We start from the raw sequence: 24,825 nt of genomic DNA, 5'->3' as shown, positions 1-24,825 counted from the left end.
TAATAAAAGTAATAAAAAGTGTGCCTGAATTCTTAATGAGAATATTTGCTTCGGGTCTTTAAATCAAAAGTTATTTGCGAATCGCTTTACTCCTTTCGTTCTGAATCTGTTTGTGAGAACTTTTTTAAAAATTATGGTTTTAATTACATGTAAAAGTGGGTTAAATTATACTTATGGAAATGCGCTTTACAAATTGTATTTAAAATTGTCTGCTTTCGAGATAATGCTATATGCACAAGGTGATTAAATTAATGAATACTTAACAAAGTTCTTAAAAGTTGAAAACTAATTAAAAAGTCTGAGCGAATGGTGAATAATTTAGGAAATATCTGTCGCCCGCCACCGACCTTTTCTGATTTCCATTTAGCTTTGGTTGAAAAAATAACAGCGCGCTCGGTTGAAACATGACAGCGTATCGGCGGCGGCGGCGGCGGCGGCGGCGGCACAAAACCGAAAACTGTGCAGGTCGATAACTGACAAACGATGGTTGCTGCTTTATAGAACCGATATCACCTGCCATCAAAGAGCAAAATTCTGAAAGACTGCGTGGCTCTGTGAACAGGTACCCCGTAAAATGTCAAAACGTTGATGGAGATCGGCTGGAATAACATTCCGTTAAAAGCATTTCCGGATCAGCGACGACTTCGGCGTCGCTGGTTGGAAACTGCCAGTCGATATGGTCGCTATTCAATTTCCTAGAGTATAAATTTTGTCGCGTCACGTTAAAACGATGGACCGTTCATGATCAACATATGTAAACGCAATAAATTCGGCACGCAGTCTTGCGGTTATCACCCGTGAGCGCTAACTAACCCGCCACAATTTTCATGAATTAAACTCAATTTAACGATTATCGAATTTTAATGCACTGCAACAATAAAGTGGACCTACGGCATATTGCAGCCTAATGGACGGCCGATAATTTAACTAGCAAATTCCCAATTTTCCCTTTATACCCGGCTATGCAGAATAATCACCTTGTCCCAGAACTTCTCGTCTAAGCTCCTAAAATCGTCTTTAAATGTTATAGGGCCCTACAGAGTTAGGCCAGTTAGGACGGCCGATTTGTTTGCTCTGCTCGATTAGGATCTTCTCTATTAGAAACACAAAAGTAGATTAATTAAGACAAAGTACGGGATTACAACACCTTGTTGCTTTTACAGCTTTTTGACGAAACCGTTAAGGAATGAACAAACGCATAAACATTCAAAGCCCCTATCTTTTATCCACATTTAACTTGTCATGTGACGTAAAATTTGGGACAAAATAAGCCGAGTCAGGTCTTGGTGGAATTAACCCTCGTTAATTCTTTTAAATCGATAATACGAACTGTCAGTATAAATGAAATTCTGAATTATAGAAGAGAGTCTTTGTGACTCACGTTCTGGTTATTGGAAACACATAATAATTGTCACCTCGAAATAGAATTTTGCTGTATATTTTAATCATTTCATTTAAAATACCTCCTTTCGGATCCACATTTAAACCATTATAAGAATCTACCACAACACCATTCGTACGAAATAGGTCAGTGTACACAACAAGTCAGATTAAATGGGGGGGTGTCAAGTAAAACATGTATTAAATTTAATAAAGTCTGATTAGGGCTCTGTTTGTTTGATTTCTTGGGCTTTGTTGTTACTCTAATAATATAGTGTTTGTGAGCAAACATATAATGAATAACAAATGTGTCCACATAACGGCTAATATGCTTCTTACGTTTACATAAATCTATCCGTGTCATAGTTTTACTTGAGTTCTGAAAATACACTACAGAATACACACGTTGTCGGCCAAAAAACCTTCAAAAATGTGTTGTTAAATAAATGTTAAATAAATGACCATTATTTATTTTTATTATTATTTATTTTACTTAAAAACACAAACTACAAACCACAAAATCCCAACACTATTGCCATAAAAACCCGTTTTTTTTTTCAAAAATAAGATGCTTATATGCCTTAAACTAAAAATCAAGACCTGAACTACTCATATGCGGAAGTTACGAATTTTAAAGATTTTCTTTATCCTTAAGGGTACAAGAAAAACGTTACTGACTGTATTCCTTAGAAGCAAACAGGTCAATGTTGGAGATAAATAGGGCATAGAACGGTTAAAACAGAACAATTTACAGAGCTTATTGAGCTTGAATTAATTTTGCACAAAAGGTGGGCAAGTGTTTGGCCGATAAAATTTCGCAGGATTAATTTAAATAAATATGAAAATGCTGTAACTTTTAACCGATTGCAGGCCTTCAAATCGCATACATTTATTTTCCAAATAGCAGAAGCGTGAATAATGAAAGCAACGTGTGGTTGACCGTATTTTTTAGTAGCTATCAAAAAGTAATTATTAACCGTTATCTGGTTTTATGTTTCCACACTAATTCCGCAATTGCACCACCGTTCAGATGCCCGATTGGTGGATAAAAAAGTTCAAAGCACAGATGCAAACGTGAATGGGGCGTCGATATCGCTTTCTGTGTACATACACGCTGTAAAAGCCACGTTTGTTATAAAGTATCGCATATTGTGATCTCTGATTGCTTTCGCTCTGAACTTTTATTACGGCCAGTTCGTTTGTAGCCAAGGATGCAATAAAATGGGGCTGCATCCGCGTTTTTGCCTCAAATAGATGAAGCCGCACAAAGATGCATAGTTCCGGAAACATTTCATTCGACTGCAAAGCAGGAAGTTACAATAAAATTTATCCAACTTTTCATAATGACAGCTTGATAAAATCGGAATTAAGAAACAAGTCCGCGATTAATAAATTCTGTTGCTCAATTTAATAACGTTCATTGTTCTCAGGCTTCGCAATGACAAGAACGGAGGCGCCTGGTGTCCGAGACAAATGGTGTCTCGAGATGCCAAGGAATATTTGGAAATAAACTTGGAAGAGTTGCACGTGATAACGGGCTGTCGCACTCAAGGACGCTTCGGCAACGGCCAAGGACAAGAATATGCCGAAGAGTACATGATTGAGTACTGGAGACCCAACTTTACCAAGTGGGTGAGGTGGAAAAATCGGTCCGGAAAAGAGGTAAGAATTGCTCAATTTACGAATTTTGTTAATGATCTGAAAGTGACTGCTGCTGAAAACGCAAGTACTTCAAACTGTCAGCTGAAATAAAATTAACAGATTACGAAATTAAAATTGAAAAACTTCACAAGACGCAAATTCTACTTGTCATTTACAATCTTATTAAAATTTGATACAAATTTTGACTGTTGTGAAGTTCTCTCCAGTTCGAAACTTTATCTGCTCAAAGTTGGTCAGAAACTGTCAGGAGCACGCAATCGATGCGTGAGTGATCTGTTACCCCGAATATAAATTATTAACAGCGCAAATTATTTGAGGCCATGTTAAGAATTAAAAAGGAAACGACTTTATCCAAGTGTCTTGGCTCTGTTTTTTTATTAGTCTTCGAAAAAACAAGGTACGTACTATTAAATAAAAATAATTTTTTGGTTTTATGGTCTGCCTAAAATTTCCTTATAAAACAAAGATAAATAAATATAAGGTGAAGGTTTTAACTACTGAATGTAAATTATTCATACTACAAATTTATAATTGTAAATTTTGTTTTGTTTCTTTTAAGAACAATTCCTTTAGACACGTCTTTCTAGTGGCAAACCAGATGCGTCCAAATGAATGTCCCTGAAAATGGAATACTTGGGAATGCTAGTTCACCATCTCGCTGCTCAAATTGATTTTATTTTTTATGTAATAGAAAGATTTGAGGGAAGACTTACTTTTGATTTGTTTCTAAAAACTACTTATTTCCATTTTTAAGATTTGTGAAGGTGACTATGAGAAAACGATGTAGAAAAGTACCGTAAAAAAGCTGTATGTGGTTAGGATCTGAATAATAATAAAAATTTTAAAGTATGAACCGTTTTTCTTTACGCCTGAATAAATCCTATTCCGAAATTGTATTTTTTCGCACAATTTTCCGGAAAATCATTCCGTAAACAAAACTATATATCACTGAAAATAGAAGTTTTGTAGGTATAACGCATTTAGTGGTAAACCGATGTTTTAGCCCAGTTTTATGACACACTTGAAGCTTTTAATGACGAGACGTTGGAAAATTTACGAGTTTGGTAACATTACGGTATCTGTTAGCAATTCAGCAACATCAAAGCATTTTGTGTGTGTGCATAAATTTCATATTTGCCACATAACTGGGCGTATTATTTTTATTTCGATGTGAAGAAAATGTTCAGTTTAGAAAACAGTTTTATTCAATAAAGTTGTGATGAGTTGTTTAATATGTTTAGTTGAATGCTATGAGGTGTATTGAAAATTTATTTTCCATTATGAGAATTTATTCGCGGCCCTAAATGCAAATGTAATTTCATTTGAAAGGCTTTAATTTGTAAATCGCTTTTAATTGGATTTCGTTGTTAAATTCAACAGAAAAGTTACATTTCAAATTTTGAATTCAACAAGCGTTGTGCCTCACTGTTTTAAATATTAATAGCATTAATTTGCGATTCATTTTCATAGAGATATAATAAACAAACTTAAACTGAGCGGACTCGATATCACCAAGTCAGGCAATTTACGAAAACTTCTCAGACAAGTAGTAAGTAACTCACTAAAACATTTATACATACCTGCAATGGAAGTACGAGTATTTAGTAAAAAAACGTAAATGTTGTTAAGGGTAGGTAGTAAAAATATCAAGATATGTGAATAATAAATGCGCCAAAGATAAGTATGGACATTAGGTTAAACGATCACATTACTTAAAAGGAAGATTTTAAAATAATTTGCCTGGCTGCAGTAAAACGGGCCATTAAAATATTTTCATGTTTTTTTAACAACATACTAAAAGATAAGCGACGAAATATCAATTATCATCTTCCCTCTCGGGGTTTACACTGTCCCGTGCCACTCATTCGCTTACATTTTAAAAATATTTTATTGCGTGATTATGTCTTTTGTAACTTTTATCTGAAACGAAACGAGTTTTTTTGTCACCTTGGCTAAAACAATACCATGTCCTGTAAGCTCTCCGAGCTCTGCAAGCAAGTTAAATTCATTTTTGCAAACACGGTGATTGAATGCGTGCAATTACCGCAAGCTTTACACGTCTTGAATTGGTATTCAAATGGGCCCTTCTCAATTTCAGCAACGTGCCAGGGTGTCAGATTTTGCCATTTTAAGGGGCCACGCGTGTCTAGGATATAAAATTTGTTATTTCCAAAGGAATAATCACTTAAAGCAATCCAGGTACGAGTTTGCTCGTGATTGCTGGGAATGTCTGGATACACGTCAAGTTCGTTCCAGGCTGGAACGTTGATTGACTTGTATCGGGATTTTGGCTCATGGCGAACTGAGCGCTGATTTTATTTCGCGGATTGTGGTGCAAGCGATAGCGGATGATGGATGAATGGTCTCTCCAGATTTGCAACACTAATGTCCTTCCTCCCTCGTTCGATATGAATACCACATCGCTTCGTTGCATTCATTGTTAATTTATAGATTTTTTAGAAAATGATGTGGAATTGTTACTCGGGCAGACATGTCAGCTGATGTGATGTTGACAGTGATGGTCATTTTGTTACGAAAAATTGGACTGAATTTTTATAATTTACCACTGCTGTCTGTGGATGCTGAACCGAGTTTTTCACTAGTCGAAAAAATTAGCTGTTCACTTGTTGAGATGAGATATTAATCTTGTAATATGTGTTAGGGGGATTAAGATTTTATTTAAATCTGTGGTTGCTTTATGCTTTGAAAAAATACAGATTTGTGGAATGTGCTGCTTATTTATTTTTACACTCGTGGAATTTTTAAATTTCCCTAATTGCCCAAGCCGACGAAATAAAAGAGCAAAGGTAAGCTGTGCGTGGCGACCACAACCAAAAGAATGAACATAAATAAAGCTGCCGACTGAGACAACATTGGCTTTGTGTTGAGATTCTGTTCTGAATTCTTAATTAAAAGTTGAAACTTTTTAGCACTTGGGTAATTAAAATTTCAACGTTTTGCACCTCGCAAAATAATCCATTAACTTTGAAATGATGGCATCAGAAGGAATATTTGTGTTTTAGCAATTTTTTTACGTGACAAAGATCCAATTTCAGATAAAAACAAACCGGGCTTTAGTGGGCTTTGGTAGTAATTTTTTGCCAAATTTATAATTCTGGAAGCAAATCCTCAAACTTTACCTTTTTTCATTTGGAGTATAGTTCGGACTGTTGGTTTTTTTTAGATGAATTTGTAACACTAAACGAAGTAGAACCGTAAAACCGTAATTACAACAGAAATTAGTAACTCGGTTTCGCTTAACAACGACCGCACCGAATACCAATTACACCTAACTTGTTAATTCGTTCGGTTTTTTCTTCCGAACTCTAAGCAGAATTGTTTCGGAAGTATGCCTAAACTAACATACAATGAATAATGGCTTTCATACAATAATTTGTTTTAGTCAAACAGTTGAAACATATCTTAGCTGCGACGTAATTTTCTGAGAAGACCGCGTTTTCCTCTACTTTTCGGATTAGTCTGCAGACATCTGTTTACACAAGAGGGAAATGCGCTGAAACAATGGCACGTTTCAAATCCGACATGATTGGATACCCATTTCGGTGCAAGAAATGCACTAAGTTCCTTTTAAAGCAAGCTTTAATACGGATTTGAGAGAACTAATTCATTAGCAAAATGAATTCCTCAGTTATTGAAAGCTTTTCCTACTTAAAATTATTGCGGGGATAAAAATGCGGTTTTCGCGCCAGTTACAAGCTTCCTTTCACGACGGTTTAAAGAAAATAAACCAATTGACACATTTATAGGACGTATGAAATACGTGCCTACACCCACAAATAAATCCTTTCCCTAAAATTTTATCTCTAATAACTCTTCAAGCTACCCTATTTTTTAATCATCGGAATTCTAGGTTACATCCAAACTTATTGCAAAAGAATTAGAGTTTTAAAACTCTCCAGAACTATCTGTTACAACTACTACGAATAAAGCGCAAGATTGATTAAGATTGAGAATTTCCTTTTGTAAAATTGAATTTATAAGTGGTTTTTCAAACGACACTCAATCAATTGAGACATAATGTATGCATTTAATTTATTTTCGAATTAGCGAGTTTATTTAAAAATACTTTACACACCATAAGGTACAAATTAGTGTGTTTTTTCTCTTAATGTATGTTATTAAGGCAAAAATCTACGTTTAAAGGACCATATCTCGTGAAAAAAAGGCACAAACAATGTTTTATTACAGGAATTTTTAAATTATTTAAAAAATTGACCCAAGAGATGATACGAGACTCTCCGAGACTGTTTTATTTCTCTTTATTTGAAAAAATAACCATCTATTTACACTAAAGTAACAATAGCTCCAGCTTGTTAAAACAGTCTACCAACTAAACTATCTACCAACGAATTGTTGTTTGAGTGAAAACTAAAGCTGAAAAAATTATAAAACTCTAATAAAATGCTAAAAGCTTATTCTTCTACAAATATCAAAACAGAATCAATGACTGAACTTCAGTCATGGTGAAGATAATGAAGAATATTTCAACAAACAATGGTTTTCAAGCAGTTCGACCGAAAAACTCCAAAAAAAAACACAAATGTATGGTGACTTATTGTAAAGGATAAGTGAGGCGATACGAAAGAAGTATTATAAAAAGTTAAATTTTGTTTTCTATAAAATGTTAACAAGTCAAAAATTACAAACTTAAAAGTAAAAATACTAGTTAATGTAAAAAAACTGGAGAAAATCTCTTAAAGACAAGAAAATGACAAATCTTTTGAAATTCATTTAAGAATATAAAATCGAAAAAAATGATACTAAAAAAGAGCCTTAGCTTTGCAAAATGCTATTATTTATTTATTAGACAGCAGAATAGTTTAGTGAATGTGTAGTTACTTTGTTAAAAATTTAACTATAATTTTGTAATTTCCTCACAGGATTAAATTACGAAATCAATAAGACTTGATTTCAAAAGTAAGTGTTAAAAACTTTGGTAAGTAGGTAGGTAATCTTCATACAATTAAGAAAGACAATTTTTTTGCTTTAAATGTTTTCTAAAAATATTTTCACAAAGAGCAGAGTCATCTTTCTGACATTATTCTGTCAGTTTTATTGAGCTGAATTGTATAAAATAAAGACGTGATGTTTCGATCATTTCAAACTTATAAATAACAGCATTAACAAAATAACAAAATGTATCTCTTGAAAATCAACTAAGAGCAGTTATTAAATAGCAAGAGGAAATATTATTCTACAAATTTTATAAGTAATTGTTAGTTGTCTAGTTAGCTAAAAGAAAGTTGTGAATGGTTTTCTGACTCGTACGAATTAAATTAAAATATTTGATGTTATGATTATGATTCTCAATCATTTCGAACTTGTTGAAACCAATAATCAAAATTTTCGGCTAGTTAGTTATGCAGTAAGGACGACTTTTTTTGTGTGGAATAATTTCCTCAACGGATTTGGAATTTTGATAATTCGAAATTTTTAGCAACTGCAGCTCTTCGGCGCACGCTTGTACCATTAACTATAATGAGCGCGTCGCGGCGCTTCAACTTCCGGTCGTCACAGCTGAAAAGCGGGCTTCCATCCATATCAACACCCGTTTCCTTTCATTTCCACTGTGCCTCTCATTATCGTTTATGCCCAATATTTTCACGTATATGCGATGACACAAATAGAATAAAAATGCTCCATAAAAAGCCCTCATGCAGTTGCTTTAATAGAGCGTAACACTTATTTGGTTTATGTTCATTGTTTCGCTTTTTTATCCCGACAACGATTTTTACTAAATTTTCTAAACCACGTTAATAAAGAGAAAAGGAAAAAATCTTAGCAAATCTGAAATTCCAGCGTTCCATTTTTTATTTAAAGCTCATTCTTAGCAAACTTTCACTTTGTAGCGTTTGACAAAATTTCGTGCTAGCACGCATGTTGCATGTTCATTGTGAACGACGGCATGCAGTAACATTTGTTAAGCTGTCAAGTCAAAATTGATGCTGGCACGAACTAAACGTTAGGGACGGATTCAAAAAGGCAGTCGTTGCTTTAATATTCAAAAGTGAAACTGATTAAGCACCAGAACCTTGGAGCTTTATGTCTCTTTCTGTCGCAAGTGTAACAGCGGTTGCATTTATCTGAGTAGCTAACTAATCACAGATTAAAGCTTTCAAAGGAGCATCCCTGCACCCGCTGCAATAACCACAACACTAATAATCTTAGAGTGCAATCTCCAATCCTGAAAATGTAATAAAAACATCATAAAAAAGGAAGGGTTTGACTTTACGGCATGTATGTGCTCGTTGGGTTATTTATACGTAATGGGAACAAAACCACGGTCTTTGTTGCTTTACACCATTGTGAGCACAGCTAGAATTTTTCTGATTACTAATTATGCACCTGTCGCATTACTCTGGATAATTAAGGAAGGAACTAAACGAATTAATTATTTTGCGTGCGTGAATTTTTTTCTTAATTCAACTACATATGTATGGAAATCTCATTTACATGTTTATCTCGTTCAAAAAGCTAAGAAGGGGATTATTTTAATCATGTGTTTATGAAAATGACAGGAAGTGTTTTTTATCCAAATAAGTAGAAAATTTGGTTTTCAAATTCAGACATTTGTAACAATTTTTTTTATATTTGTACCTTAAAATAATGATTTCAAACGTGAAGTAAACTATAGCATTGAAATGAAATAAGCGTATTGTTAAATTTGAATATTCTCTTATATTATTCTTGGCGGCTAAAATACACATGGCATAATGTCGAACAACATCTACATTCGACTTTTCATTTAGCAAAACATTTTTAACATTAACATACTCATTTGCATTACTGCTTGTACCCGTATAAATAACCATGTTTCGGTGACAAAAATTTAAACATGCAAATGCAGACTTATCGCCAAAACAATAACTTTTACTTATGCCCTTCTTTTATTCATATCAGCCGTCTGAGCAGTTCCTTTTATTACAAGACGAAAAAAAGCTGGAGAAACATGAAAACCAACTATGAAAAGCAGCGAACAGCTCTTCTACTATTCGTGTGAGTACGAAACAAAAAGAACAAAAACAGCTGGATCGGTTGAATCGTCTCTTCAAAAGCTTTTTCTTAAAATACATGATATTAGAATGCCTTCTCCATCATTTTTCTCTTTAAGTCGCGTCTTTGTTGGTAAATTTGACCAATAACAATAGATAAAGTACGTCTTATGATGGCTTTTGTGTTTGTTTCGTATTTTCCTTGCAAATATAGATAGGGCGTTGCTTGGCTTCAGGAGAGGTGTGATAATGACTTAATGTACAATTTGTGCAAAGAATCTTTTGCTGTTCCCCTCTATATGGTAATGTAATTCAGCGTTTGTATACGGAGTTTGTATTGTTTCAGCTTCTACCAGGAAATACAAACACTTTCACGATCGTAGATCAGAAGCTTGATCCTCCTGTAATAGCCTCGAAAATTCGTTTTGTTCCATATAGCGATCACGTGCGTACTGTTTGCATGAGGACTGAACTCATCGGCTGCATATGGACAGGTGAGTTATACGAATTTAACTTACACAAGCAAACAGAGTGAATATCGCTGAATAGATTTTCCACATGCAAATACCAATAGAGCCACCAATATCCAGTTAATTATTTGCTTTCAAATCAGGAAAATTCAAGACTGAAAATTGTGCTATTTTTCTCCTATTTGAAGGTGTTTTTGTGTGAATTATATTTGGTTTGAAATGGAAAAACTACTCGTAGAGCTTGTGTTCTGTATCATTTGGCAGATTAAAACTCCTGCGCTGGCCCTTTTTCATTCGATAGAATTTTCCGCATCTTGTAAGTAATTCAGCTGGCCTTTCACGTTCAGCAAAAAAGAAAGCTACACGCCCGTTGCCGGGAATTGTAATTAGCGGACACGGCGTAAAAGTAATTAGCAAATGAAATAATTTTAGGTTGTTTTGTGTGTAACATGGTCCACATGGTTGATGTTTTATCTGTAATTGGGCTTTCTGTACGAAGTTCTCTAATAACGATGGTTTGCAGCAGTACGTTGTTTTGTTTGTAATGGCCATCTCTGCTGAACAAGCGGGGAATAATGTAGCGTTCGTGGTAGATTTCAATTGTTTCTAACTTTCCGATACCAAACTACATGTCAGCAATTTAGCTTTCCGCCGTGAAAAGCATGTTCAGTTCATACGTTACCATATTGAATGTTACATACAAAAAATAAATGAATTGGACGTCGGGCCAATTATACGGACGTTTCAGGGGCAGCGCGCTGTATTTACAAATATCTTTATTTTTTTACAATTGACTTTCATTTTGCAACTAATGGCAAACATTAGAGACAGTACTTTACTTTACTCAATATTCCAGCAGAAATTTTTCATACAGAAACTTTTTTCTTTGTTTGGGAGCTATTTAATTCCAAAAAAAGCAAATGCGTATTCGTCATTTCGTCAGGTTTAAGAAAGAATATACAGTTGTTACCAGCGATAAAAATAAATGTCTGTGAAGCTTTCCATAAGCTAATAAAATAATAAGCGAGTTGAATATAGTGGGGTTGATGTTTTTGGGACACTTTGTACAGGGTTACTCACTCGAAAAGTAAAAAAAAGACACATAGTTCAAGCACAAAAGGCTTAGTTCCATTTATTTTTACCTATCTCTGTAGATTGATTTTCAGAGGTTTGATCGTCAAAACCGTGGAATTGTAAAAATTTTCAATAAAACTAATATGTTGCCTGTATTATTCTTATAAAAATCTATTTCCATTAAAAATATATTCGTTATATTCGTATTTTTTTATTTAAAATACACGTAAATCCAGTCAGTTACATGTCTAACTAAACAATTTTTGAATATTTGTTTTGGTTTTTTGGGTCTGCTCTCAAGAAAATCTTTCAAGCTTTCTCTGCCTATCCCAAATAAATTTTCCCATTTTGTGTAAATGAAGATGAGAAGAAATCCATTGAGGATTTCATGTTGTAGATTTCTAAAAAGGCCATAATTTTCTTTTTAATTTTTCACGAACCGGTGCTCAATTTATTTGCTTTGGCAACAATTTCTCTCAGATTCTGATCAAAATTGACATCCGTACTAAAGAAAGTATGTACTTTCACATGGTTTTGTTTTGTTTCAATTTCGATGCTCTCCTCTATTTATTAATCGTTATTGCAACTGTTCATTTAAGCTTTTTGAAACAATATTTGTTACCCCAGAGGAAAATCTCTCCTTCTTTTAGTGAAGCTTCCTCTCTCTGTTATTACTGTATCAATACGTTTTTACAATCAAAGTAGAAGTACATCTTGTAATTTGCAAAGAAAATACTACCAAGAAAAGTTAATTCGTTTGAAATTATGCTTCAAGATCAACATTCAAATCAGCATGAGGTTTTGGGGCATTTTGACCAACTTTTGCTACATGTGATTATGCATAATTTATTTTGAAATATGGTGGCATGCGGCTTATCCCCCGTTATATCAAGTAAATTATCTCGTGAGTTATAGGGCCTGTGAATATTGTTGATTGTAATGAACCAACAAAAGTTAAATTAAAACCAGTGTAAACATGTCACTTAAAAATCCCATAAATCATATTTTTAAAGCATTAATATTAATAGCGGGTATTTTGTATTTGTATCTGGAAAAGTGATTTTTCTCTCTTTACCGTTGATTTAATACACCGACTCTAACTATGATTAATTATGATGGTATTTGTGCAGAGCGCAAATATTATTAATTGCGGAGATTAATAGGCATTATAAATAACTTGGCAGCACAGGTGCTTCCGTTGTCATAGCGTTGACGTGTTCCAGACGGTCTGTTGAGCTACGATGTGCCTCAGGGACTCCACCGTGGCTCCGAGTTGGACCTCACAGACCGCACTTACGACGGCCGAGAAGAAGGCGGCCTTCTTCAGCGAGGGCTAGGCCAGCTCGTCGATGGCCAGAAAGGACAAGACAACTTCAGGCTTGACCTCGCAGGACATGGTAAAGGTAACAGCATTGCGATATTTGCTTTGGACGCATTTACATTTATATTACGGCCCTTGCCGGAGGCACTTGCTACAATGTGTTGTTCGGGACCGATTCATTCCACTTTATGTCTGTATTTTGTCTCCATCTTGTCCGCTCTCTGCCACACGTGCGCTTTTTGATGACACGTTCGAATTGATTTGACCCACAGATTTATTCAATTGATTCTTTCCATAAATTTTATTGGATGACCTCGGGTTACGAGCTTTAGATGATCAACGTTTGTCACTGGAGCCCCACATATTGCCCCAGCTTGATCATTTTTCTCAGATTTGCGCCTAAACGACAAAAATCTGTTTCAAAGAATGATTTTTTTCCCGTTCCTGTTTACTTATAAAAGAAGGAAGAAATTATATAATGGATATAAAACGAAATACATGCAGCCGCCGCAGCGCAAACCCTAATAAAAGAAGTCTCTTCATTCGCCCAGCTTTAGGCATGATTAATGGAGGGTGAATCAGCAGTTCGCGACTAGATTTATTACGAGTTCGGATGTTTCGTGGGATTAATATCGGGCCCGCCTGTTGAGCAAGTGCGGTCATCACCTGTACAGTGACAGTTCCTTCAGCTACGCCAAAGCTTTGCTGGCGTTAGGTGCTCCCTAGAGTCTAACTCTTTTCCGAAGATAAATGGAACTAGACCTGAACGGGAAAGATACAAAATGATCGAACTTTCCGGGGCCGCAGAGCAAACTATTTAATACTTTAATTGGACGGACTAAAGAAAATGGAAAAATATTTTGCCAATTAATTACAGTCGCTTTGAAACGAATGATCAAATTTTAGTCAGCTAATTAACAAAATCAAAGCTTGGATATGTATTTTGCGAAATTAAATTCTGTTCAAAACAACACACATTAAAATAAACGTTCGTAACATGTGTCTATCAATCATAGCATGTCCTTACATAGTGTAACTAATTCGGAATTATCTGGGTGTAGGTTATGAGTGGGTGGGATGGCGCAACGACACACCTGGTTGGGATGGCCACCCTTTAGAAATGCGTTTTGAGTTCGACAAAGTACGCAACTTCTCAGCCGCTCATCTGCATACTAATAATCTCTTCAGCAAAGATGTGCAGGTAAATTATGGGCAATTACAAAAAACACAACAGAATTGCTCCACTTTCCACTCCTATTGTATTAAAATAAGTTGCATTAATGAATGTTAAACAAAGCCTTTAAAAGACTTAACAGTTACTTCTATTTTTATATTGGAAGATTTATACAAATGTTGCACACAATGGCTTATCATTTGTTGTACAAAATGTGGAATCTCTTTAAATAAATAAGTTTCATAAGAAACAAGTTTTTTTAAGGAAATAGGAATTTGCTTTGAACTGTGAAACTTGGTTTATATTTTGTATTTTATTAAATAAAATTTTAATCACTTTAATCCGAAGTTTAATTTTGTTTCTATCGGTTTGCCTAAAACCTCAAGTTTTAAAGCTGGTTCGACGCAAACTTGGTTTTCAAAATTTTCAAAAACTTGGCATTGTTAGCATCTTCTTGTCCTATCTTATCAAAAGATGTTACCGATCACCACTCCCAATTTTTTTTGCTTTCAATTTCTTCTGATTCTTAATTATTATTTTTTCTTAATTTTGAATCCTTTGTGTCCCTTCATACATTTCCTCGAACATTTCACAGATCTTTCCAGAAAATTCTGCACCATTTTTGCACATACTAATTAAGCATGGTTTAAAATATCTCTTCACCGTAGTCATTGTGATGCTCTATTGCTTTTGGATAATGTTTTCAAAACTGCCAACAGATTTTTGTGTCAGCTCGAGATACAACTAACCCATGTTAGTATTTATTTAGAAAACGTACATAGCTTTCAATTCTTTATTTCTAACAAAGTTTGCTTTAAAACTTTAAAACCAATGGTCAGCCATCATGTGCTTGTCCCAAAAACCTAAACAACGTTTCTGCATTATTACGCGTAAAACCGTGTGCTAAAATTTTTATACCATTTTTTCAATCTCAGGTAGAAGATTTACTAACGAAATTATCATAAATACACCACGTGCATTTTTTTTGGATCTGATGATAGCTACTTAAAGCCGAAATAGCTGTAAGAGTTTAAAGGACCTAAATTATAAAAATTTTCGAACATTTCTAAACTCTTACAATGGAGTATATCAACTTCAATGGCATAGAAGGAAAATCTGTTCAATTATTGCCGGTCCCTACAGACAATTTATGACAAAGGGGTTCCACACTCTTGGCAATTATTTTGTCAAAATTGTAATAGTCAATAACTGTAATAGTGATGACAGAATTTGGTTTTTTGTCGTTCACCGCTTGTGGTATATTTGAAATTATTACACCTTCGTAACAAATCTGTTATGAAAGGGGAGTTATTTTTCACCAACACGGTAGGGGAAACACGAAAAGAAAGTAATCTTTCTAACTCGATAAAGAAGTTTGTTTAGCATTCATGTCAATCAAAAATTCACCATTTTAATAACATTTGAATATTCTCTTCGCCTCAGGTGTTCTCCCATGCTCGAGTATTTTTTAGTGTGAATGGAAATTTGTTCAACGGCGAACCTGTTCATTTTTCGTACATGCCGGACCTGGTTTTGGAACACGCCCGCAACGTTACGATCAAACTCCACCACCGCATCGGACGATTCCTCAAACTTCAACTGTACTTCGCCTCCCGATGGATCTTGCTCAGTGAAATCTCTTTTGACTCCGGTAAGCGTCTTTAATCTTCCAGCTATCCATAATCAGTCGAGTGACTTATTGTTTGACTACCGAATCCATTTTGCAAACGATAAAACACCAACATTAATCTCTATCAAATAAATCAAAGTGTCGCACGCAAAATGCACCAAAATATCGACCTCACGAGATTACTCGTGCTTTATCATCCGCACGGCTCCTTCAATTAGCGACAGACAAAAATTAGCTGCGCCCTTCCGAATTGTTTTTAAATTTTCCACCAAATAATTAAAAGCTGCTTGACCCGAAAACTCGCCTCCCTCGACTTTTTCTTTTTAATAACGACGTAATGCTTTTTTCGGTCGCTGAAATTCTACTTTCTAAATGTTATTTCAGTGGTGATAACAGGCAATTTTACGGAGACGGCGGAGGACATCCCAATCCCAGATTCCGGCAAGGAATATCCGTTACAAAGAGATGAAGTTAAAAGTACGTCCAGTAAAGCAAATCGTAATACAACGGGAGCTTCCACAAAAAGCGGAACTAATGAAGAACCTAAGCACTACATTGGTTTCGTTATTGGGATCCTTACCGTTGTAATATTGATCCTTGTGGCAGCGATTGTGTTTATCGTCTTTCGAAATCAACGACTCAAAACGGCCACAGGACTCACGGTTGTGCCCAGGTTGGACAAAAGGATTCATTGTGACAAGGTAATAAAATATCAGAAGAGATTTCCACATTTGCTTGCTTGAAAAACAACCGGCAAAAAGCTAATCGTAATTAGCAAATTAACGAAAGGTCAAAGCTCGTGTTCTCTATTATTCATGTTGCACATAAACGTGTTTAAAAACAATTACACCTAATTAAATTACTTATTCCGTTGTTTCCACACAGGAGTAGACAAAGAGCAAATTATTTCTTAGTTCATTTCGGGTTCATCTTGTGCATAATTAGGCAATTTTTGCAACAAATTCGGCAAAACGGAATTAATGTACCAAAACTTTGTATCGAAAAAGTAGTAACGCAATTGAAGTTCGACAAACAAACGTGATTATAAAGTCAAGCAACGTTAACGCGTTTCATGTTGTGTTTTCTGTTCGTAGATGGCAATGGAAGACTGCGATAAATCAGCTCTTTACGTTGAAACTTGCAAGACGAATCTTTATGCTCGACAGACGCATCCAAACAGTCCGGATTATTCCGGTAAGTAATGCGAACGAAACGTTGTAAAGTTTCTTCGGTTATTATCGGACAAGTTTTATATCTAATGATGCGGTTGGCTTTTTTTCGATTTGCCAGGACTGACGCCAATAAGGTGAATTTAAATGACTTCATTTCATGTATGTAGTTTCAAACTATTTTGGAATTTAGGGGTTTAATTTTAATTATAAAATCGATTGTTATGGAATGTTCCGATCTCGTGAAAATTTTCCGGAAATTTCGGTAATAGAGGAAAAGTATTTTAACCAAGAGGTGGAACATGCCCCAGCATAAGCTTATTTTAGAGGCAAAAGCTTCGACGTTACGTATGCATTTTTAGACACATGTTTCAGATTTCATTTAGATAGGAAATATTCTTTTAAAACAAAATAGGTCGATACCAGTACGTAGATACATGTTTTTTTTTGTCATGGGCACTTTTTTAGTAATTTATTTTCAATTTAGAAGTTAAAATAGACGGTGATCATTTAATCCTTGACTGGCGAAATACAAACATATGAAAACTTACAGCATAAACTTTCTTTCCAAGGTCATATATAACGACTATCTTTGCCGGCTTGAAGCAAGTTTACTGCTGGGAGATATTGATATCTCAATTTTCAACAAACGTCGCAACTTTGCGACAGCTGTAGAAGTAATAAACGGTCATTTTTGGTACTAAATATTGTTGTCAAATGAATTTTTTCATTGGAAGACTTGCTAATTTTTTCAAAGAAAGCAATTTAGGACTGAGTAGTAAATGTGTTATTTTCTGTTTTGTTTTTTAATAAATTATTTCCGAGATAGTGTTTCTTATTGTATTTCCTATCCTTTAGAGAAGTACGCGCACGTTGAACAGTAAGTAACAGATTTATTTATCCCTCTCCAAAACACGAGACTGTATACTCGCATAAGTCGAATAGAGAAGATTTTATAATTTGGAGACACAAAATTTTCATATTTGTGATTATTTTCATTTTCGTAATTATAAAAACACATAAACAAAAAAAATTTTTCTCAAGTTTTAAAGAAAGAACAGACTTGCTTCTGTATTTCTTGTTTAATTTATTTTATTGATATTATGTAGGTGAATAAACCGCATTTTTTTAACTTTTTGTTGGACTGACTAAATATTTGAAAATGTTAAAGCACTATATTTCACGGACCACCTCTGATGCTTTAGTTTAAAACTAAGCGTTTTCTACTACATTTAATTTACCTACGGCGGTTTTTTGCTTGTATCGAAGATTTTTCAAGTGAAAAATGTATTGATGAGCAAAATTTAAAATGACATACGCAGGCATAAAGCATTGTGTTGTCATGTTAAATGAATAAGAAATTTTTGGAAAACAAGAAAATCTGGTCCATTTGTACAAGTCCGTGTGCCCATTTATAAAATATTGATCGAGTGGTTGTCGGACGGAAGTTTGCGTAGGGACCGCTTATTTTTCATTTTGTCGTTTACATTTTCAGAAGTGCCGGATCTGGTTTGCCAGGAATACACTGTTCCGCAGCACATGATGGACAAGTCGTTTTCACAATCGTCGCGAGCGCCGCCACCGATGCTGAACTTCCTGCCCAAACCACCGCCCGTGCCTCCACCTCCGGCGAGCTACTACACGGACCAAGATATATGCAGTCCCCTTCCGCTGGTGTCATCACCCGCGAAAAGCAGTCGCCATTTCATGCTGCCCCTGAGTCCGGAACCGGAAGATTGCAGCGATCAGGACGAGGTGGACGTGGCGATCGCAATTTTCCCGCGTGAACAATTAGCCATAATCGAAAAAATCGGCGAAGGACCTTTCGGAGACGTGCATCTGTGCGAAGTGCTGGCCGATGACGGCAAACTCAGTGACTGCAAGTTCGTGGTCGTGCACACGCTGCGCTTGGAAACTTACAGAGAGGAGTTTAATAAAGAGGTGAAAGCGCTGGCGAGACTAAATGATCCGAATATTGCCCGACTGCTCGGCGCTTGCCTCGACACGGAACCAATATGTGCAGTGAGAGAGTACGCGCCAATGGGAGATTTGTGCCAATTTTTGCAAGATCACGTCGCTGAAACGGCCACTCCGCTCGCTACCACTGCCAAAACGCTGAGGTAAAGCACTTACTCCAAATTATTAAATTTAATTATGCATCGGCCGTGATCGTAAATTGGTTGAGCAGGTGAATGCCGAGCCGCTTGGAAGGGAGGAAATTTATTTGTTTGGAAAGAAAAACTGTGGAAAAGTTTACTCGAGCTCCTTTTATTGAGATATTTATGTTTCAAATACTTCCCAACGGTTTTCACTGTTATTCAACTTTTTCACAATAAAATAAAGAAGGGATCAAATTTAGTTGGTTTTTATGAACACGCGATACTATATCATTCCAAAATGTCTCTGCGTGTGGAAAGCAAGACTAAGCCGCATTTCGTGGCACTGAAGAATTGTGGTAATAATAAGTAAAGTCTACGAGAGTTAGTTTTTTTAAAACCCGATTGATTCTCAAATTTAAACAGTTCCTAACATCTAAACCAAACAAGTTCTCAAATAATATAAACTTGTATAATAAGCAAAAATGTACCACAAGCTTCGTTTTGCTCTAGAATTTTTAATTTTCAAGTTATAAATTTTAAGTAAAAATCCCGGCGCCTCCACCATTTTTCAAATTAATATAATTTTTAAAAATGGGTTCCCGAATAATCTCAGTTTGTGACAAACCAATATAATACGTGGAATCAGCGGTAGAATACGCTAAAATAAAGCGTTTTGTTCTAGAACTTTTACTTTTCATGTTATAGGTGTATAACCCCCAGCGCCTCCATCATTTTTCAACATGAGATATTTTTTTAATTACATTCTCAAATTACTTTGAGGAGTAATAAATTGGTCTAATACGTAAAATGAATCATAGAGTACACTGGAATAAACCGTTTTGCTCTACGACTTTTAGTTTTTATGCTATAATTTTTTTAGTATACCCCGGCGTTCCTATCACTTTTTAAGTTGAAATAATTTTTTTCATACATTTCCTAATAACTTAGAGTAGTTACAAACTAGTATGATACGTCAAATTGACTGTAGAATACGCTGAAACATACTGTTTTACTCTAGGACTTACCATGATTTGAATCTTTAATAAAGTCCGTGGTGCCTCCACCATTTTTACCAAAGTGAAATAAATATTTTATAAAATTTTGAAATAATCTAGGGCTGTAATAAACTTGTATCATACCTAAAATGAACCGTAGAATACAGTGGAAGAAACCGTTTTGCTCTAGGACTTTTGGTTTTCAGGTTATGAATTTTTAAAACCCGGCGCCTCCACCATTTTTTAATTAAATTAAATTTTTGTTTTGGTTTTAAGTGAAAATGTGTACCACATAAAACAGTGAACATAAATGTCGAATGTCATTTAAACAAAATTACAAATGACCTGACAAATGTTACTTCAAACAAACGACAAATATAATTTACGCCTCCTCTGTGATTGAAAACATCTTGCACTCTTGTAAATTTGTCAAGGGTGATTTTAGGTCAGAAGACCAGTTAATCATTATTATTTAATAATAATTAATAACATAATTAGTGTCACATTGCATTATTTTAAACTCAAAGTCTTAATTTTGCAATTGATAACTGGGTAAAAATGGTGGATGCGCCGGACTAAACGTACCTTTTTGATTTAAAAGGGTTCAAACCTTAAACTGCATATTTAGAAGCTGTTTAGGTGTTAGCTTATCTGCTGTTTTGGCGTTTGTCAACATTGTGTCCATAATTATTTCTACTGAAAATTGCTCCCCAAAATTTTGGTCTTATTATATTATATTATATTTTTTTATGAAACCTGACCCAATAAATTTTTGGATAAATATAACATATTTAAAAATAATATTCTATGGATATACCGAGGACAAACAATTCGTTAATGTAAAATTCAACCTTGTGAGTGGTATTTAATGAATAAACTTTCCGGTGTTTAAAAGTTTAATTTGATTTGTTTTTTCGGTCTTATCGAGTCTCTAAACTAGCCTATAAAATTTGTATTGTCTTTTAATCTTTCTTAAAAAGCAGAATCAGTTAACTGTAGGTCGCTTGTATCAAACTGATGACCAAAGCAACATGTCTTTTTTTCCGATTTTGAAACAAGCGATTATGAATTTGTAACTTTTTTATAGTGATATTTTTATAGCCATCAAAAATTACACTGAAACAAAATCAATAATACCAGTTACGTGTTGGTACTAATAATCAAAATTTTATAAGGATAATAAAAGGGTTATAAAAATTTTACTGCTGAAATCAGGAACACAACTGGCTTTATACTTTTATTTTTGATATTATGTGCTTCCCAATAACGGATCAATAAAACATATAAAAAGTTTAAATGCACAAGAAATAAAACATAAGTAGGTGAATACTTTGTAGTTGGTACAAATATGGTAAAATGAACTGCGTTTAATCTGCATTAAGAAAAAATAGTTTAGCTTTAATCAAATTCAGGGTAGAAATTGTTTGCACTTTTTGAAATCGCGAAAGTGGGTCTGCCTCCCGAATCTGTGTTTCTGCATGTCTTAACACGTCTAATGGAATTAACAAGCGTGGATGATCTGCCCAAAGAGGAGTCGTGCGGATGGTTCCTTCACATTCGGATGAATTGTTGAATTGCCCAAATGCTAATTTTAATGTGTGGAGTAACTTAGTTCCATTCGTACAAAGCCACAATATAGATGGAAACTTAGTTATTAAGTAACTTTGTTAGATCAGAACAACAAAAAGTGTTGAAATTGAATTCTCTTCTTTTTAGTTATGGTTGTCTTGTTTACATGGCAACTCAAATAGCGTCTGGTATGAAGTACTTGGAGTCACTGCGGTATGTTCACAAGGACTTGGCGGCGAGGTGAGTTATTCATTCCATAATTACTTGTAAAGCGTTCCTTTATTATGCATGCATCGGAGTTTATTTAAATTGTCAAGTTATATTTCACATCACGTACAGAAAGTGTTTTCCATTACGCGAAAGTTGCCCAAACCTTAAACTAATTAAAACGGCCTGAAAAATGAACAGCAACCCCTTCATTTCTCGAAACGTCTTGTCAAGCTGTCGCATTGTTTATGTACATAAATATGTACTACAAATTGAAATCTTAATGGCGTCAAGATTGCGCCCTAATAACGGAATTTATCGTCATTTACATTTTACGATAGCGACGAAATTTCATAAGTGCGGCCTCTTTAATTCGATCATTATAATATTAACTTTCCGCCGTTCTCCCCCAACTTTAAGGAAGTTTATCAATATTCGTATATCACATTATCTTGCCTTTTTCAAGACGTGACTGCGCGGCAATTGCTCACTCAATGGCTTGCTAAACTTCCCTCCCCATTTACTACCAAATTATTTAAGGAACTTTTTTGCAATGCATGTAAAGTGTCAATGGTTGTTATCTCAACGATTTAAGCAAAGACTCTAAAATAGCAACACAATATGTTGCTTCACTTGCATAATTGATTTGCAAACACTGCAGAAATTAGAATTTTCACTAACATTCCCAATTAATTTAATTATACGAAGTTTCCGGTAGCAACACGGAAAACCCATTTTACTTGATCATTTTTGGTGCAACTGCATGAAGAGACAAACTGACATCACATAATCTAACAGAATGGCAGCTTTTGAAAATTGAATAAAGCACGAGCCACTATCGGTTTTTCATTACTTTAGTGTGACGATCTAATTTAATTGTAACAAAAATAAAAGAAATGCATTTTTAATACAGTTTTGTTAACAGATTTTCCAACAAGACAAACATGTTAATGAATAGTTATTTTTTAATGCCTGGTGTACAAGTTGCGTTAGCGATAAGACAGTTTACGTCTTGTGTGGCTTGCCGGTTTTAAGCTTCCGGGATCCGAAGTCAAAGATCTTGTAACTTGTCCAAGTTTAAGATAAATTAGTCAGCTGTGTTTTGATCATATTCCATGCATCCAGTGATATTGCAAGCCACAACCGCACAGATGCTACAAATTTCACGATTAAGTCGCCAAAAATTTTCCTTTCACATTAATAAATCTGTGAAAAAGTTTCGGCGCTATTATTTTATAAATCTACGTTAAATCTCTGGCAACTGCGAAAGGGATGCAGAACAATAAAAAGTTTATAGGGGTTGTTTTAGGACAAAAATAAAACGTGAGACATTTCCTTGAGTGAATTACAAGCTGTCATAGTTTTAAAAAGTTGCTGAATTTTTCAGGCGATGCATTTTTTCTCCAATTTAAAATATTACGTCGGCTATATTTCTTCGTGCGTTCCTCCAAGTCGAGGGATTATTAAAAAGAGTCAGACAATATAAATTCGCATTTGCAAAGTTCCGCGTAAAAATTTAAAACCATTCTCCGAGTCAAACAAGAGCCTTGTGAAAAATTGATGCTTTCAGGAACTGTCTGGTCGGGAGACGCTACGAAATCAAGGTATCGGATCTGGGCTCGTACCGACGAATGTACAGCTCGGATTACTGCCAAATAGGGGAATCCCGCCCTCTGCCCCTGCGCTGGATGGCATGGGAAAGCGTCCTCTTAGTGAGTACCATGTCTAGTTCAAATTTCAGTCAAATAATTCTTAAATTAGGGAAAGTTTTCGGGTAAAAGCGACGTCTGGTCGTTCGCCGTTCTGCTGTGGGAAATAATGACATTCGCCCGAGAGCAGCCTTTCGAAGAGTTGAGCGACGATAAAGTGATAGAAAACGTCACTCACTTCTACCAAGACGACGGCAAACACGTTCGTATTGTGTTTGTTGCGAAAGCGATATGTGTAATATTTTATTGTTTGCAGGTCTTGCTGAGCCCGCCAATCAATTGTCCCAAGGAGATATTCGATCTAATGTGCGAGTGTTGGCAAAGAAATGAATCTGACAGGCCCAACTTCCGAGAGATCCATTTATTCCTGCAGAGGAAAAACTTGGGCTACAATCCCGAGCTTCACTGACATCTGCTAATGATGTACATTATCGACAATAAATTGAAAGAATTGCGTGATATATTCCACCTGTAACTGTGGCGAACTCGTTATTCTAAGCGCATTTGTTGCCGCTAATTCTAGTTATTATCACTTGTGCTTCATTCATAGTACGCTTAAACCTGCGTTTGTGCCTTCTATTCTTCTTACTCGACTCTCTATTCGTTGCGTGACAATTTCTAATGTGATATTTTATTTATTTTCGGTGTAGTGCAATTGTTAACTGTAGCCGTTAGTCTTAATTAAATCGTGAAACGAGTTGTCTAAGTGCTTATACGTATAGTTGTTATTGTATACGGACAGGTCATCAAGAATCGAATTTCGCTTCCCTTTGTACAAATAAGTCGTTTCCTCATAGGCCTAAGCAGCGTTAGGATTTCTAAATTCGTTCCAACGAATAGATTTCTACTCACACTTTTATTTTTTATAACTCGAAATGTCTAGTGTAAGCGATAGTCATTGTTCAATAATATCGAAGTTAACATTGTAAAATCTTTTAATAAATTACTGCCTGTATTTTCGACTGAACGATAGTGCAAATGCATTTCTTGTTCATATCATATAGCTAGCGTTAAGGTGTAAATATGTCTGTACAAAATGTATCTCCCTTCAGTTTTTATACATTAATACGATTTAACATACACATTGTTTGTTGACACTGGTAAACTGGACCAATAAAGATATTAAAACTGGCACTTTCTTTAAATCCTCGACTTGTTGCTCGATTAGCGAATTAAGCCCCGCTTTTTCATTTGCGTTATCTCCAGTCTATGAACGAATAAATTGGCTCTGTTTGTGATAAATAATTTGGTAGATTGGTTAAACGACGTCTCCTCCACGGCTCGTTGATGGCGAGACGCATCAGTGTTATCGTTATGATGGATTCTGGCGGCATATTTGCCCCTAACGATATG

At 35.1% G+C, this 24,825-nt stretch overlaps 1 protein-coding gene across 1 annotated transcript in view; it reads left to right on the top strand.

Moving 5' to 3' along the window:
• The window catches only part of LOC657304 (discoidin domain-containing receptor 2), a 69,492-nt gene extending 44,889 nt beyond the window's left edge, over window positions 1–24,603 (top strand). Inside the window, exons 4-15 of the mRNA XM_008201861.3 lie at window positions 2,811–3,042; window positions 10,402–10,549; window positions 12,823–13,002; window positions 13,982–14,121; window positions 15,538–15,745; window positions 16,109–16,425; window positions 16,819–16,918; window positions 18,389–19,013; window positions 21,704–21,796; window positions 23,334–23,475; window positions 23,525–23,674; window positions 23,729–24,603. Of these exons, the coding sequence (XP_008200083.1) occupies window positions 2,811–3,042; window positions 10,402–10,549; window positions 12,823–13,002; window positions 13,982–14,121; window positions 15,538–15,745; window positions 16,109–16,425; window positions 16,819–16,918; window positions 18,389–19,013; window positions 21,704–21,796; window positions 23,334–23,475; window positions 23,525–23,674; window positions 23,729–23,881 (2,488 nt within the window). The 3' untranslated portion in view covers window positions 23,882–24,603. The remainder of the gene's footprint in view (window positions 1–2,810; window positions 3,043–10,401; window positions 10,550–12,822; window positions 13,003–13,981; window positions 14,122–15,537; window positions 15,746–16,108; window positions 16,426–16,818; window positions 16,919–18,388; window positions 19,014–21,703; window positions 21,797–23,333; window positions 23,476–23,524; window positions 23,675–23,728) is intronic.
• Window positions 24,604–24,825: the final 222 nt, after the last annotated feature.

This window comes from Tribolium castaneum, chromosome 1, assembly GCF_031307605.1.
Source record: "Tribolium castaneum strain GA2 chromosome 1, icTriCast1.1, whole genome shotgun sequence".
NCBI classification, from domain to species: Eukaryota; Metazoa; Arthropoda; class Insecta; order Coleoptera; family Tenebrionidae; genus Tribolium; species Tribolium castaneum.
Note: the sequence above shows the minus strand (reverse complement) of the source record. Positions and strands in the feature narration are given on the sequence as shown.